The following is a 12735-nucleotide window of genomic DNA, read 5'->3' on the forward strand; positions in this document are numbered from 1 at the left end:
CAGGTAGGACCCTGCGGGTAAAACCAGCAGGCAGGGTGGGAGTGCTTCTTCCTGAGCAGCTCCGAAGCCAGAATTGGATCAGGGACACGCTCTGTATCTCAGAGCTGTGCAGAATTGGATCAGGGACACACTCTGTATCTCAGAGCTGCGCTTTGTAGGCTGAGGGTGCCCTCCTATGGGGTTCCTGGTCCTTCACAGCCATCCTTTCGTGCTGAGGCTGCGGGGATGGGTCCTGGAGCATTCTTGTCCTCAAGCAGCTCCATCTGTGGACTGCCTTTGGAGTACAATTGCTGGTGTCCTCTTCTCTCTCTTTGCCGGGGCACAGTGGCTGGCGGTCAGTCCCAACATCTGTTGCCATCACAGGTGAGGCAAAATCATCTAGTCCTTCACTTGGCCATGTTGTTGATTCTCTTACAAATAATCAGAATAACTGAGCACCGGCTTTCCCATGCTGGAAGTGAAATGGTAATTGTGGCCAGGTGCCAACTGGGACACAACCTGCAAAGGGATCGAGCAGACCCCTGTGGTGTTCGAGGCCTTTTCTTCTTCTGAGCTACTCACCAACAACTCTGTTTTAAGGTCCTTGGAGTTCAGAGACTTCCTGAAGACGGCGCTGGACAAGAACCCGGAGACCCGGCCCAGTGCTGCCCAGCTGCTGGAGGTAGGGACCACACCAGCCCCTGGGCTGGGTCTGCAGCTGGTGGCTGGGTCTGCGACTGTCCAAACCACCTGCATCTGTGCAGCCTGATTCTCCTTAAGGAGGGTTAAAAAAAAAAAAAAAAAAAAAGTTTATGGGCCCTAGACTGGTTTCAGATGACTTTTGTTTAGAAAGTTTGTAGTACTTTTCAGCCACTAAAATGCTCTAAAAAGGAACAGCAGTGGGGGTTTTTTTTGCCTTTGGAGCAAACTGCAGAGCCCTTGTGGACACCAGCTGGAAAAGGAGTGGCTCCCCTTGCCTAAAATTGCCCACATGGCAGCCAGCTGGCATTATACCTGGTTATCCCAGATCTAAATTCAGCTCCTTTCCTCCTGTCCCTTTTCCGAAATAATAGCAAAAACCTGGACAGTCCTTTTTCCCCCCGCTGACTGCAGACACTGCTGCTCTGCAGCGCTGGCACGCTTTGCCGCACGCTTGCCATTCGGCACTGGAGGTCTCTGCAAACCTGAGGGAGTCCCCAGCCTTTTGCTGAAGCACAACACAAACACCCCTCCGTGTGCACTGAGCCGTTTGAGCCCGGTTTCAATTAAACCTTCCCCCGCGCTCTGTTTGTGCCCAGGGATACTGAACCCCGGCTCTTGTCCCGCTCCTGGTGGCACTTTGCAGGCTCAGGCCTGCACCCCTTGTTTAAATGCAGCTGGCGCTTTTGTTTGGGGGGATGTTGACATAAAGCAGCTTTGCAGAGCACCACGCTTTGAGCATCTGTGTGCAGAGCTGGCGCTTAACCTCGGCATCGCGTTCTCTCTTGTTCTCCCGCATACATGCAGCACGTATCTGTACATTCATCTGGGAAGTTAAGCCTGGTGACACTGGCAAGAGCCATGTCCTTAGGTCTTTGCAGTTGTTTTAAAGCAAGAAGTGGTCCTTGCCATCAGCATCCCCCTGCGCTCACTTGGCCACTAGCTCAGGAGGTCCAGTTTTTGGCCTCCTCACACACGTGCATTGTGCTTGGCTTTTCAGCATCCCTTCGTCAGCAAGGTGACCAGCAACCGGGCCCTGCGTGAGCTGGTGGCTGAGGCTAAGGCTGAGGTGATGGAAGAGATCGAGGACAGTCGGGATGAAGCAGAAGAAGACGACTCGTCAGAGTCTGCCTCGGTGAGTGCTCCCGGCCCCGCACTGGCAAGTCTGCCAGCATGGCTGGGGTGCAGAAGAGAGTCCGGCGACTTTTCTAGGCTCTAAAAGACTGGTTCATGGGTATTCTGGGCCCCATCAGGTGGAGGAGGAAGCTGTTGCTTGGCCAAGGAGGGGCTGCTTTTCAGTGGCTGCCAAGGTCATGGTGAAACAATGATGCTGGTGGGTGGCCCAGCTGCCCGCTTGCAGGAGGATCTTGCAAAAAAGTGTTTAAAAAAAAAAAAGAGGGGGAAAAAAAAAAAGTAAAAAAAAGTAGAAAAGTAGGCCCTAGGATGGGCTGGAGAAGCTGGAGTAGAAGCAACACCAGCAGCACGTGGTGCCGCGGAGAGGCACCACCAGACTGGGAGGGAGCTGGGCAGACCTGCCCCTGGGCCAGGCTCTTGGAGGGGGACAGTGTGGGGCTGCCTGTGTAGCTTTGGGGGACATGTCTCAACCTCCATCAGCTGTAGCAAAGGGCAGTGATCGAGCCATGGTGGAGTTAGCCACAGGCAAAGGTGTTCACTATGCAAACTCCTAGGCTACTTCTTAAGAATTTGCAGGTTCTGGAGCTCCCCCACTGTGCTGTTTCCTTCCAGCCAGTGCCCATAGTACTTGGGATCACAAACCTGGAGAAAGATGGAGGTATCCCAGGGCGGATGTCCTGAAAGGGAAGATTTCCTCCCAATAATTCTTTAGCTGTGTGTGACTTTTCTCTGAAGCGTGGGGACTTGCAGCTCTTGCAGGGTCGTGCAAAACCCAACACTTTCCCTGTGTTGTCTTTCCAGCCCCCCGGTAAGCACAAGCGGGACCCCTCTGAGGCGAGTCAGCTGAGTTTTGAAGGGGAGAAGCCTCCGGACTCTTCCTTGCCCAAGGCAGTGAATGGGCCTGTGGGGACTGGCAAGGAGACCACAGATGGACAAAGCGATAAAGTCTCAGATAAAGGGATAAGCAGTGACAATAACAAACTAGAGAGCAACCACTCCGCAAAAACCCTTGCCAGCTCTGCCACTTCAGCCACCCAGGGCAAGCCAGACATCATCTCGCAGCCCGGACGGCTGGGTAACTCAACGGAGGGGGACAAGCAGCCTGGGCCAGGCAGCAAGGAGCGGAAGAGCATCGGGGAGCGACCGGAGAGCAGCCATCTGGAGAACTTCACAGAGGAAAAGCTTGCCAATGGGAGTTTGGATCCCTCAGCACCGTTCCCTGGCAGCCGGTCCAAAGGGGATTCAGATTCTGGCAGTACTTCAGCCTCTGAAAGCATGGACCTCACCATCTCCCTGTCTGCCGACCTGTCCCTCAACAGAGAGAGCGGCTCCATCTCCCTGAAGGTGAGCGGTGGGCAGAGGGTGTGGAGAAGGAAGGGCAGCAAACCCCTGTTACAAAGTGCTGAGGTGTTCTTTCCCTTTTTAGCCAAGTCCCTGAAATTCAGATCCTCGAGAGGGTGTGCACGTGCACACTTCGGCCATAGCCCCTTAAACTTCCTGAGAAAGCAGCACGCTGTACCCTGGATGGGGTTGGTCTTTGACTACAGGAGCAGAAGTGAGCTGCCCCTTGTCTGCCGTGTGCCTGGAGGTGGGGAACGGGTAAAGCAGGAGATGACAGAGGTTGGATAAAGACAGAGGGTCCAAGAATCTCGCTTTTCATCCCTGAGCGTGATACTAAAGACCACTCGGGTGTCACCCCAGTACAGAGTGCTGTTTGGTGAGATAGCCAGAAAGGCTCACGGGGTTGCTTGTGATGAAAGCCTCCGGGCTTGGAGCTCTGCAAATAAACACAGGGCCAGCAAGGAGGGTGGAAGCCCATCTCCAGGCAAAGCCTTTGATGGTTTGTTTTCCCTGTCTACGGGACGCCCCGCACACGGTGCTGGGTTAAGCTGTGCCATGGGGACATGGCACGTCCTCAAAAGCATGAGTAGCTCGCAGTGGAGCTGCTGAAGGTACACGTGTCCTCTGCTGTCCCAGGCCACTGAAATCTAATGGAATCCAATGTTTGTAGCTATTTTGGGTTCCTGAGAAGTGTGAAGTACCCCTGCGACTCGCCTGACTTGTGCAGTCATACTTGTCCTTGCTCTGACTGTGTATGAAACCCAAAATGTGATTTCCTAAACTTTATACATTGTCCATCACTCCACTGCTCTTTCCTAAAACACCTAGCCCAAGGAGAAGGCTTATTTAGGCTGCTGCCTCTCAATTTTTCCAACCTGCCGTACATCTGGCCTGGTTTGTGTCAGCAGTGACTTGCACAAAGACCTCCCAGGCTTCTTGGCTTTAGCTAAGGCTTTCTGGAGATCGGGAATGCTTGTGAGCCAAAGGCGGCCAGGTCAGCATGGCTTAGAGGACGAGGCAAAATAACTGGCATGATGTTCGCTGAGCTTCAGAAGGAGAAATGTGCGTGACTTGAGGGGGCAGAGTGATGTGTTGCACAAGATCTTTATCCAATTGCCTGCATGAGTGATAGCTTCCTGGCACAGAAACATGCCCGAAAACCATTCTCGGCAAAACTTTCCTCCCCTCCTGTCTCCTGCTGTGAGCATGAGAGCCAGCATCCCCGCAGGAGCTCGCAATCAATGTGGATCCCTAATGAGGGAAGTGTGATGCTCTTGCATAGCAATCCACCCCTCCTCAATGACTTTCCCGTGACACCTGGTCTCCTTGAGGCCACCCAAGGATAAATACAATATCACACGTGTAGTTGCTCTCCCCAGTTGGTCCCCTAGAAGAGGAAGGGAGTTTTCTGGGTCTTACAGGGAGTAAGTCTCAAAGAGATGGTCATGTTAGATGATGGTTTGAATTGCCCCAGCCAGAGGCAATGCTCAGAAGAAACTAAATGGCATCTCTGCAAGCAAGGCGTTCAAGCAGAGCTGTTCTCCAGGAGTGATGCTGGGAAAGATGCTCTGCTGACACCTCTGCTTTCCACAAGGAGTTGTGGGTATGGGGGTACCAGGCTGTGTTGCTCCCTCCTCACTCAGGCTGCTTGCCCAACCTTAGCTTCAGTTTAACCGAACTGCCCCACTCTGCCCTTGCTCATGGTCCTGGTGCTGCTGGGTTGGATGCACAGGGTACCAGGCAGGTTGCAGCAAGAGAAGGGGCAGCGAAGTGTTAAACCATTTCTGGATGCAAACATTAACTATTACATCCTTTTTATCACTGGCAAAACTGCAAAGTTAAGGTGTCTCTTTTATTACCAGACTCTTTTTCCAGTTGCTTATAGTTTTGTCCAAAAAGGAAAAAAAAGGTTTTGGCAAAAAGTATCTAGTTGTTTGGGGTTTTTTTTCTTTTCTTTTTTTTTTTTAAAGGTTAGGGATAAGAAATCTACAGGTGAGTTTGGGAGGCTCGCAGCTGGCAGAGATAACAGTCAGAAGGAGACAGACAGGGTTTTGAAAAGGTAAATCAGTCTTTCCCAGATACAAGTGTTTCTGGAGGGAACTCCTCCTTTTCAGTATCCAGCTTGAATTTCTGAAGTCTGACCTGCACAGGTACTGGGTGTTCAGAGCTTTGGCAGAAACCTTTGGGAGCTTGAGGAGGCTCACTGGGATGTGTGCTGTGAAGTGTGCTCAGAGTGGGGACTCAAAGGCAGCATCCCATATGACCACAGTTTCTCAGACTCTTCTCTGGAGAACAATTTACTTCACAGGAATGTTTGAAAACACATTTACTCATGTTCAGGAGAGGATGCTGGCCTGCTACCGAGGGATAACAGAAAAGTCCAGGAGAATATTAATAATTCTGGTTTTAGATCTGCATTTGAAGTAGCTCCATGAATACGGTAGGGAGCTGCTCCTTCAACAGCGGGGGGGGAGAGCCTGGGGACTGCTCGGGGACCGGGGCCCAGCCTGGCTGCAGCAGCTCCGGGATGCTGGGCTCAGGCAGCGAGTCACGGTGTTAATGGGCACTGCAGGTGACTCAGACAGCTGAATGGTGGTGTTTTCTCATTTTGAAAACATAGGCGTTCTAGCTAGCTGTTTTAATTCAGTTTGGGGCAGTAAGAGCCTTCATGACCTAAGCTGGTCTTGTGCAAACCTCTTTGCACCAATTTCTCTGCGTAGGCAGAACCACTAGTGTAGTGGTACGTTGTTACAGAGTGGGCAAGTTGCATGCCCTCGGAGTTTCTCTGGCTCCCCCATTACAGCAAGCTCTCTGGGGGTTTGCTTTGGGCCTTGCAGGCTCACCTGAAGCTCTTCTGCCATCTTCTGTATCTCTAATGGTCATCACAGTAAGAGCAAGAAGACTTCAGAGAACCTTTGCTCGTTCCACCACTGGGCTTTCCCTGTGGGCCTGCATGATTCAAGTCTTTCATATAATTTTTTTTATTTTTTAATTTTTTTTTTCTCAAAAAACCCAAGTCCCTGGATGCAGTCGTTTGGCCAGGCTGGGATGCTGACCCTGCAGAGGGATGCTGACCTGCTGTGGCACTGCCAGGAGAGGACGCGGTGCTCCTGACACTCGTCCCTACCATGCTAATGACAGTGAGCCTGGGCTGTGCTCTCTGCAGGTCGCTGTAGGAGGCTGAGCGCTGGCTGTGATTAGGAAAGCACTGTAACGAGGGCCAGAGGGACAGGAGCACTGAGCCTTTGGGCAGGGCTGGCTTGTTTCCCCATGGCTCCATCTGCGGTCCCATCCTGATGCGGTGGCCTTGCCCACCTCCCACCTGCAGGGGTTTAGGGGGGAATCACCTGTGGGTCAGATGACCCAGCAGCTGTAAAAGGAATCGTTGCAAGCCTCATGTTGTGTGGGTTCCTCAGCACTGCAGTGCAGAGGGGTCCCAGCATCCCCCATCAGGCTCTGCTTGTTGGAGGCAGTGAGGAAAGGTCCTTGGGGTGGTGGGATGTCTCTCCTCCAGGTGAGGTTTCTGCAGGGTGGCCATCACGCTGTACTGTGGTGTGGTAGGAAAGGCTGCGTGGTTTGAATGGCAGCTCCAAGCCTGCTGATGATTTTTTTTTTTGCTCCGTATGGTTTCCTTGCTTATGTTTTTAATTAACAACAGCATTGAAATTGCTCTGAGGCTTCTGTAGCACCCCATGCAACAAGCTGGGGAGCCACTTCATGGCCTCCTCCTTTCCCCCTCTGCCGAACTCAGGATTCCCGAATGCACAAGAAGACGCTGAAACGTACCCGCAAGTTTGTGGTGGATGGAGTAGAGGTGAGCGTCACCACCTCAAAGATCATCAGCGAGGATGAGAAGAAGGATGAAGAGATGAGATTTCTCAGGCAAGTGGGTCACTGGGAGTGAGGGGAGGGCAGGGTGCCACGCCAGGGCAGGGTTTTCTTCTCCACAAGCAAATCCAGGAGCAACCTAAAGTCCTCCCATCTTCTGTTTTGGTCCCACTTGGACAGACAGCTATCCAGTGTGGACATCACTTCTTTTACCCTTTCCTTGGAGAGGTCACTGTACCATGTGAGCTGAGTTCCGTTTGCAGGGGAACAAGGGATGCATCTGGGGGATAAGATGCAGCAAGGCTGTGATGAAGGAAGCTTGAGCTGTGGCTGGCTCTGTCCTCTGGGGATGACTGAATGTGTGTCTCCAGGGCTGTGGATGCGTTGGCTCACTCAAAACAAGCATGAAAATCTTCTCAAGGTGCTCTTCTTCCTTTTGTTCTTGTATCTCCTCAGACTTCATTAACAGAAAGGCCAAGGGAGTTGTAAACTCCTTGAGCATCACTTAATATTCATGGGTGTATCCTCCCTGCTTAAGCCTTTATGGCTCCTCTGTGGATCTTAGAGCTTTCAAACCTCCGTGACCCTTTCTCAGGGAGAGAAACCGCTGTTTCTAGCTTTGTTACTAGCAGTAGCAGCACCAAAATGAAAAGCCCCTTAAAATAATTAAAATACAAGTTATTTTGCTTGATGCCCTATTCTGGGCTCCCTGGTGCTGCTCTGAGGGACCCCTGAGAATATAATCTGTCCCAAGTACTATGTGTCCCTGTGGCAGCCTTATTTCTGGGCTCTAATATCAGATACATGCAGAAGCTCATTAGCTACTCATTTTTGTGTGAAAAGTGCATATAACCCAAATAAAACGTGGGGAACGTGTACAAGTGTACTGGGAATTTGCAGGCACAGCTGCTTTCTCCTGGTCCACTCAGGTGTGGTGGCATCCCTGCAAAGAGGCTCCTTTTTGATTTTTGAATAGTGCCTGCTCCATCTGGGAGGCGGGGGAAGGGACAGAGAGGCTTGGGTCGGAAAGTATTGAGTCCCTGAACACCTTCTGGGAGAAGTGGTTATTCCCTTGGGACTAGCTAGTGGGCACAGTCAACTCTTCTGGCTTCTTCATTTGCACTGAAGGGGTTTGTTTCTGGTGTTTTGGAGCACTGGCTCCAGTTTTGAAGCCTGGCTTAGAAGAGAGCACATCGTATCGCACTGGTTAGTTTAATGAGGCTTGAGTTTGTTTTGAAAGAAGAAATCGTTCCAAAGTGCTTTTCCCAGGAGGGCCCCCCGAGAGGGTTGTACTCAGCGTGCAGCAGCGGAGGTGGCGGTGGGGATCCTGCACGGGGAGACTGCAGCTGCTGGTCCGTTTGCCTGGTACATCGGTGATTCCCGGCTCGGTCGGGCACAAACATGGCAAACGGGCTCAAACGCAACTGTCTGAGCCGAGGCTCCCTTTTACTGGACGTGAGGCAGGGTGAGGGGAGTGATGCAATGTCATGTCAGAATTTGGGAAAACGGCCCTTTCTGCCACCCAGGCGTGAGCAAGAAGGGATGGAGAGCATAGGGGCACGGCCAGGGCAGCGCCAGCTTGTCCTGAGCTGTGTTTTGAAGACCAGCATGCGCCAACCCAGCTGGTAGAACGGGTATTTTGGGTGCTGGCTGGGAGAGCGTTTCCTGCAGCATCACCTCAGGAGCTTTGACAGGGCTTGTTTGAGAAGCTGTGAATGCTAACAGGCTTTACCTGTGAAAACTGACGGTTGGCCAGCCGTTAACTTAATCAGCATCCCACCTCCTCGTGGTGCTCTGGTGTCACAGAGCCCAGAGGACATCAGTCAGTTGGCATTTACCTCCTGCCTGCGCTCCCTGTGCTCGGAGCAAGTGGCAGGGTGCTACGGGATGGCCGTGCCGCTTTCCTTCCCCACTGAAGCACGACGGTTACTGATTCTGCCATCTCTGCTCGGGCACAGGCCTCTGAACTTGTCTGACTCTGTATTTCTCTCTCCCCCTCTGTTTTAACCCTCCGCAGGCGCCAGGAGCTGCGGGAGCTGCGTCTCCTTCAGAAGGAGGAGCACCGAAACCAGGCCCAGCTCAACAGCAAGCACCAGCTGCAGCTGGAGCAGATGCTCAGGCGCTTCGAGCAAGAAATGACGGTACGTGGGCAGGGAAAGGGAAGCTCCTGGGTATCGGCTGGCTCGTCTTCTCCTCTGCAGATACCTGGCGAACCCTCGCACAGGGCAATGCTGTCTGGGCTGCAGCAGTCCTGGGGTGTCACATCTGGAGGGAGGAGGACAACCAAGAAACCCCTTTAGGATTTGAGGGATGAGATGCATTTGTGGAGGACAGAGGCTTTTGTGAGTGTTAAGCTCACGCTACCTGCAGCTTGGGAAGCACCGACTGCCGTTGCCCAGCAGGGCGTAGCAGGGAAGGGTTGTTCTGGGCTTTCCCTCTTCAGTGATCTTTTCTTGTTCACAGGCTATGGTGAGCAACTGTTTCTAGTGCTGTTGTATTTCACAGAAAAAAAACCTTTAAATAAGAAAGCAGCGTGGCCAGAACATGAGAGCAGGGAAACTAGCAAGCCTTTGAGTGTAAATTGAGTAAAGATAAACTGGACTTACGTACTTAGTCCCTCCATGGGCAGCTTACGTTGAAGTAAAACAATTTTGTAGATAAGTCCCTTTAAAGTTTTCATGGGCCATCTTTTAAATACCTCTTTATTAATTCACCTAGCATGTGTGTCTGGTAACCCCATCCCCTCGCGGCAGGCTGGGAGCCATCACACATTCATGCGTCCTTTTACATTTCTAAAGTCTTGACGTGCCACACCTGTGAATTTCCGCCTTAGCAATTCGCTGTACAGTGCGATGCGCAAATGCCCCAAATGTGCTTCTTTTACCCTTTCTCCAGGGCAGTTTGCAACCTGCTCTTGTTGACACACGGGTGCTCCATCCCTGCCGCTCGCAGGGAGAGAGAGCGGACACAAGGATGCTGTTGGAGCGCAGTGCCCTCAAACTTGGAAATCCTCGTCTGCAGAGAAAGAACTGTTATGTTTGAGCAGCTTCGCTGCCTGCTGATATTTGCCATGGGTCCCAGTGGGATGCTGTAGATCAGGACGTAAGCAAGGAGAAAGGGCTGTAATGCATCAGTGCTAGAGCAAGCTCAGAAACGCTTTGTGCTGACACTGGAGCTGGCTCTGCCCTGTGTGCTTCGTGGGGCGTTATTTGGAAATTTCTCTCCTCCGTGTTTAGTAAAGAGACTCAATTCATGCAAGGACAACAGTCCCCCTCTCCTTTTTTTGTCCCTTTTTTTTTTCTTTTAAACTTTTGGAAGGAAATGGAGCACAGAGAACATTGAGGTTGACCTCTGTTCCCTTCCCATACAGACAAAGAAGAAGTTCTATGACACTGAACTGGAAAACCTCGAACGGCAGCAGAAGCAGCAGATTGAGAAGATGGAACAAGATCACTCGCTGCGCCGGCGGGAGGAGGCCAAGCGCATTCGCCTGGAGCAGGAGCGGGATCATGTCAAATTCCTGGAGCAGCTGAAGCAAATGAAGAAGGAGGTAAAAATGGGGATAGGATGGAGAAAAGCTGGTTTTCTGCATCCATTTCTTCCAGACACACTTTAGCATTTCGCCATAGCAGATCTCAAGAGGGAAGCAGTGTTGGTGTTTTGGCAGGAAGCTCTTGCTTTTCTTTGGTATATTTGGGTGTTTCCTGAGGTCTGTCTGTTCAGTGACATTAGGTGGGGTTGTACTTGGCCTAAAGTTACCTGCTGATAAATCTCATTTCCCTCCCCAAAGGTCAAGAACGAGGTTGAGAAACTGCCACGGCAACAGCGCAAAGGGAACATGAAGGTGAAGATGGATGACTTTGCCCAGAAAAAGCAAACCATGGTAAGGCTGAGAGAAGATTGCCACAACTCCAAGACTGGGAAGTGTGTGGTAGAAAGAAGCATCCTTCCTCCTTGAGGGATTGGCAGGTTTTAAAATACCACCAGATGCTTTTCAAGTTGCAGCAGCAGGAGGGCTCATGGTGGTACTGCTGTTTTCTTCCAGGAACAGGAGTTTTTGGCCAAGCAGAAGGAGGACCTGGAGCTAGCCATGAAGAATATAACCGCCCAGAACAAAAAAGAGATCTGCGACAAGGAACGCGAGTGCCTGAACAAAAAGCAGCAGCTCATGAGAGGTGGGTGGCAAAGGCTGAAAAGGAGGAAAGCAAATGCTGTAACGGTGGGTTTATCCAACGCTGGCTCTTCCCACGCAACAGATGCTGTGACAGAGTTGCAAGCTGGCAGGATAGGATTTAGAAAAAACAGCCTTGCCAGATCCTGTCTAAATGTTTAACAATAATAATACTTAGCGCTTTAATCTTCAAAGCACTTAACAAATACGAACCAATTAGGCTTCATAATTGCAAGAAATGATTCTCTGATCTGGTTTGCAACCAATTTCTCTTGGAAAACAGGAGGTGGATGATCACCCCCCACATCTGCTGTACTGCTCCCGTGTGTAGGGGTGGCTCGTGCTGGGGGTGCTTTGTGGGACCAAGCTGGGGGGCCAGGGTGGGTTGTGTCCTGACTCTTCTTCCCTCCTCAGACCGGGAGGCGTGCATCTGGGATCTCGAAGAGCATCAGCAACAGGAGAAACACCAGCTTGTCAAGCAGCAGCTAAAGGACCAGTATTTCCTTCAGCGGCATGAGTTGCTCCGGAAGCACGAGAAGGTGAAGAGTTAACACCTTCCTATGCTGGCACAAGGGTGCTAGGGTGTCCTCAGAAGGGATGTTTCCCTTCCAGGCTGTAAGTCGGGGTGGAAGGTGGGGTAGAGGAGTTAATGGATTTGGTCATTATTAGTGAAAAGGGACCAGAATAACACTTGGATCATCTGACTTGCTTGGGTTATATATTCTATACTGCGTGCGTTTAACGTACAAGAAGCAGTTGTGAATTTTGGGGGCTTTTCTGGATGTCTGTTGCTGTCCAGTATGTGGGATGGTGGATTCTCAGAGCAGCAAGTGAAGACTGGCACATCATGGTCATTTCTGCTTCCTTCCAGCCCCTTTCTCTGCTTTCACAGCATGTTTAGTAGCTGCCCTCACCTCTTGTCCCCTTGGAGATGTCTGTCACTGGACACTTCTGTTCACCTCCCAAATCTGCTCTCCAGCTCTCTATGGTCTCTTCAGCACTTTCTCGTTTGCCTGAGGTGTCCCTCCTCCTCTGATACCTGTCCCTCTGCTGTCGCAGGAGAGGGAGCAAATGCAGCGATACAACCAGCGCATGTTGGAGCAGCTGAAAATTCGGCAGCAGCAGGAGAAAGCCCGGCTCCCCAAAATCCAGCGGAGCGAAGGGAAGACACGCATGGCCATGTACAAGAAGAGCCTTCACATCCACTCCAGCGGGAGCGCATCTGAGCAGCGGGAGAAAATAAAACAGGTCAGGTCCTGCAAAGGGCACCAGGGCTGAAGCTTGGCTCGGGGGTGACGTCCTTTGCTGGCCTAATGGCAGAAGGAAAGTCAAAAAAAAAGGCAACGGTTCCCAAATTTCTAACCCACTGCAAGGAGTCAGAGGTCTTTGCTCTTGTGGCATCAGGTGTGGTTTTCAGCGCTGCTTCCATTGTGACTGGTGTCGGGAAGCATCCTCGGGGCTTTTCTTTCTTTCTTTCCTATCTAATAGTGCAGGCTGGCTGGTCTCTTAACCACCTTCAGAGATCAGAGCTACGCTGCCTACACGGGCGCCTGCGTTTCTCTCTTCCAGTTTGCTCAGCAGGA

The 12735-nt window shown here is 51.5% G+C and overlaps 1 protein-coding gene across 1 annotated transcript in view; it reads left to right on the forward strand.

The window, feature by feature from the left end:
- Positions 1-12735, forward strand: part of STK10 (serine/threonine kinase 10) — a 45973-nt gene that overhangs the window by 32414 nt on the left and 824 nt on the right. Inside the window, 12 exon segments of the mRNA XM_009882089.1 lie at positions 580-661; positions 1679-1813; positions 2614-3156; positions 6905-7035; positions 8999-9122; positions 10352-10531; positions 10772-10864; positions 11027-11156; positions 11567-11691; positions 12212-12400; positions 12722-12731; positions 12734-12735. The exon segment at positions 12734-12735 is cut by the window's right edge and continues 105 nt beyond it. Coding sequence (XP_009880391.1) covers positions 580-661; positions 1679-1813; positions 2614-3156; positions 6905-7035; positions 8999-9122; positions 10352-10531; positions 10772-10864; positions 11027-11156; positions 11567-11691; positions 12212-12400; positions 12722-12731; positions 12734-12735 — 1744 coding nt within the window.

Source organism: Charadrius vociferus, unplaced genomic scaffold, assembly GCF_000708025.1.
Source record: "Charadrius vociferus isolate BGI_N301 unplaced genomic scaffold, ASM70802v2 scaffold3, whole genome shotgun sequence".
Classification (NCBI taxonomy): domain Eukaryota; kingdom Metazoa; phylum Chordata; class Aves; order Charadriiformes; family Charadriidae; genus Charadrius; species Charadrius vociferus.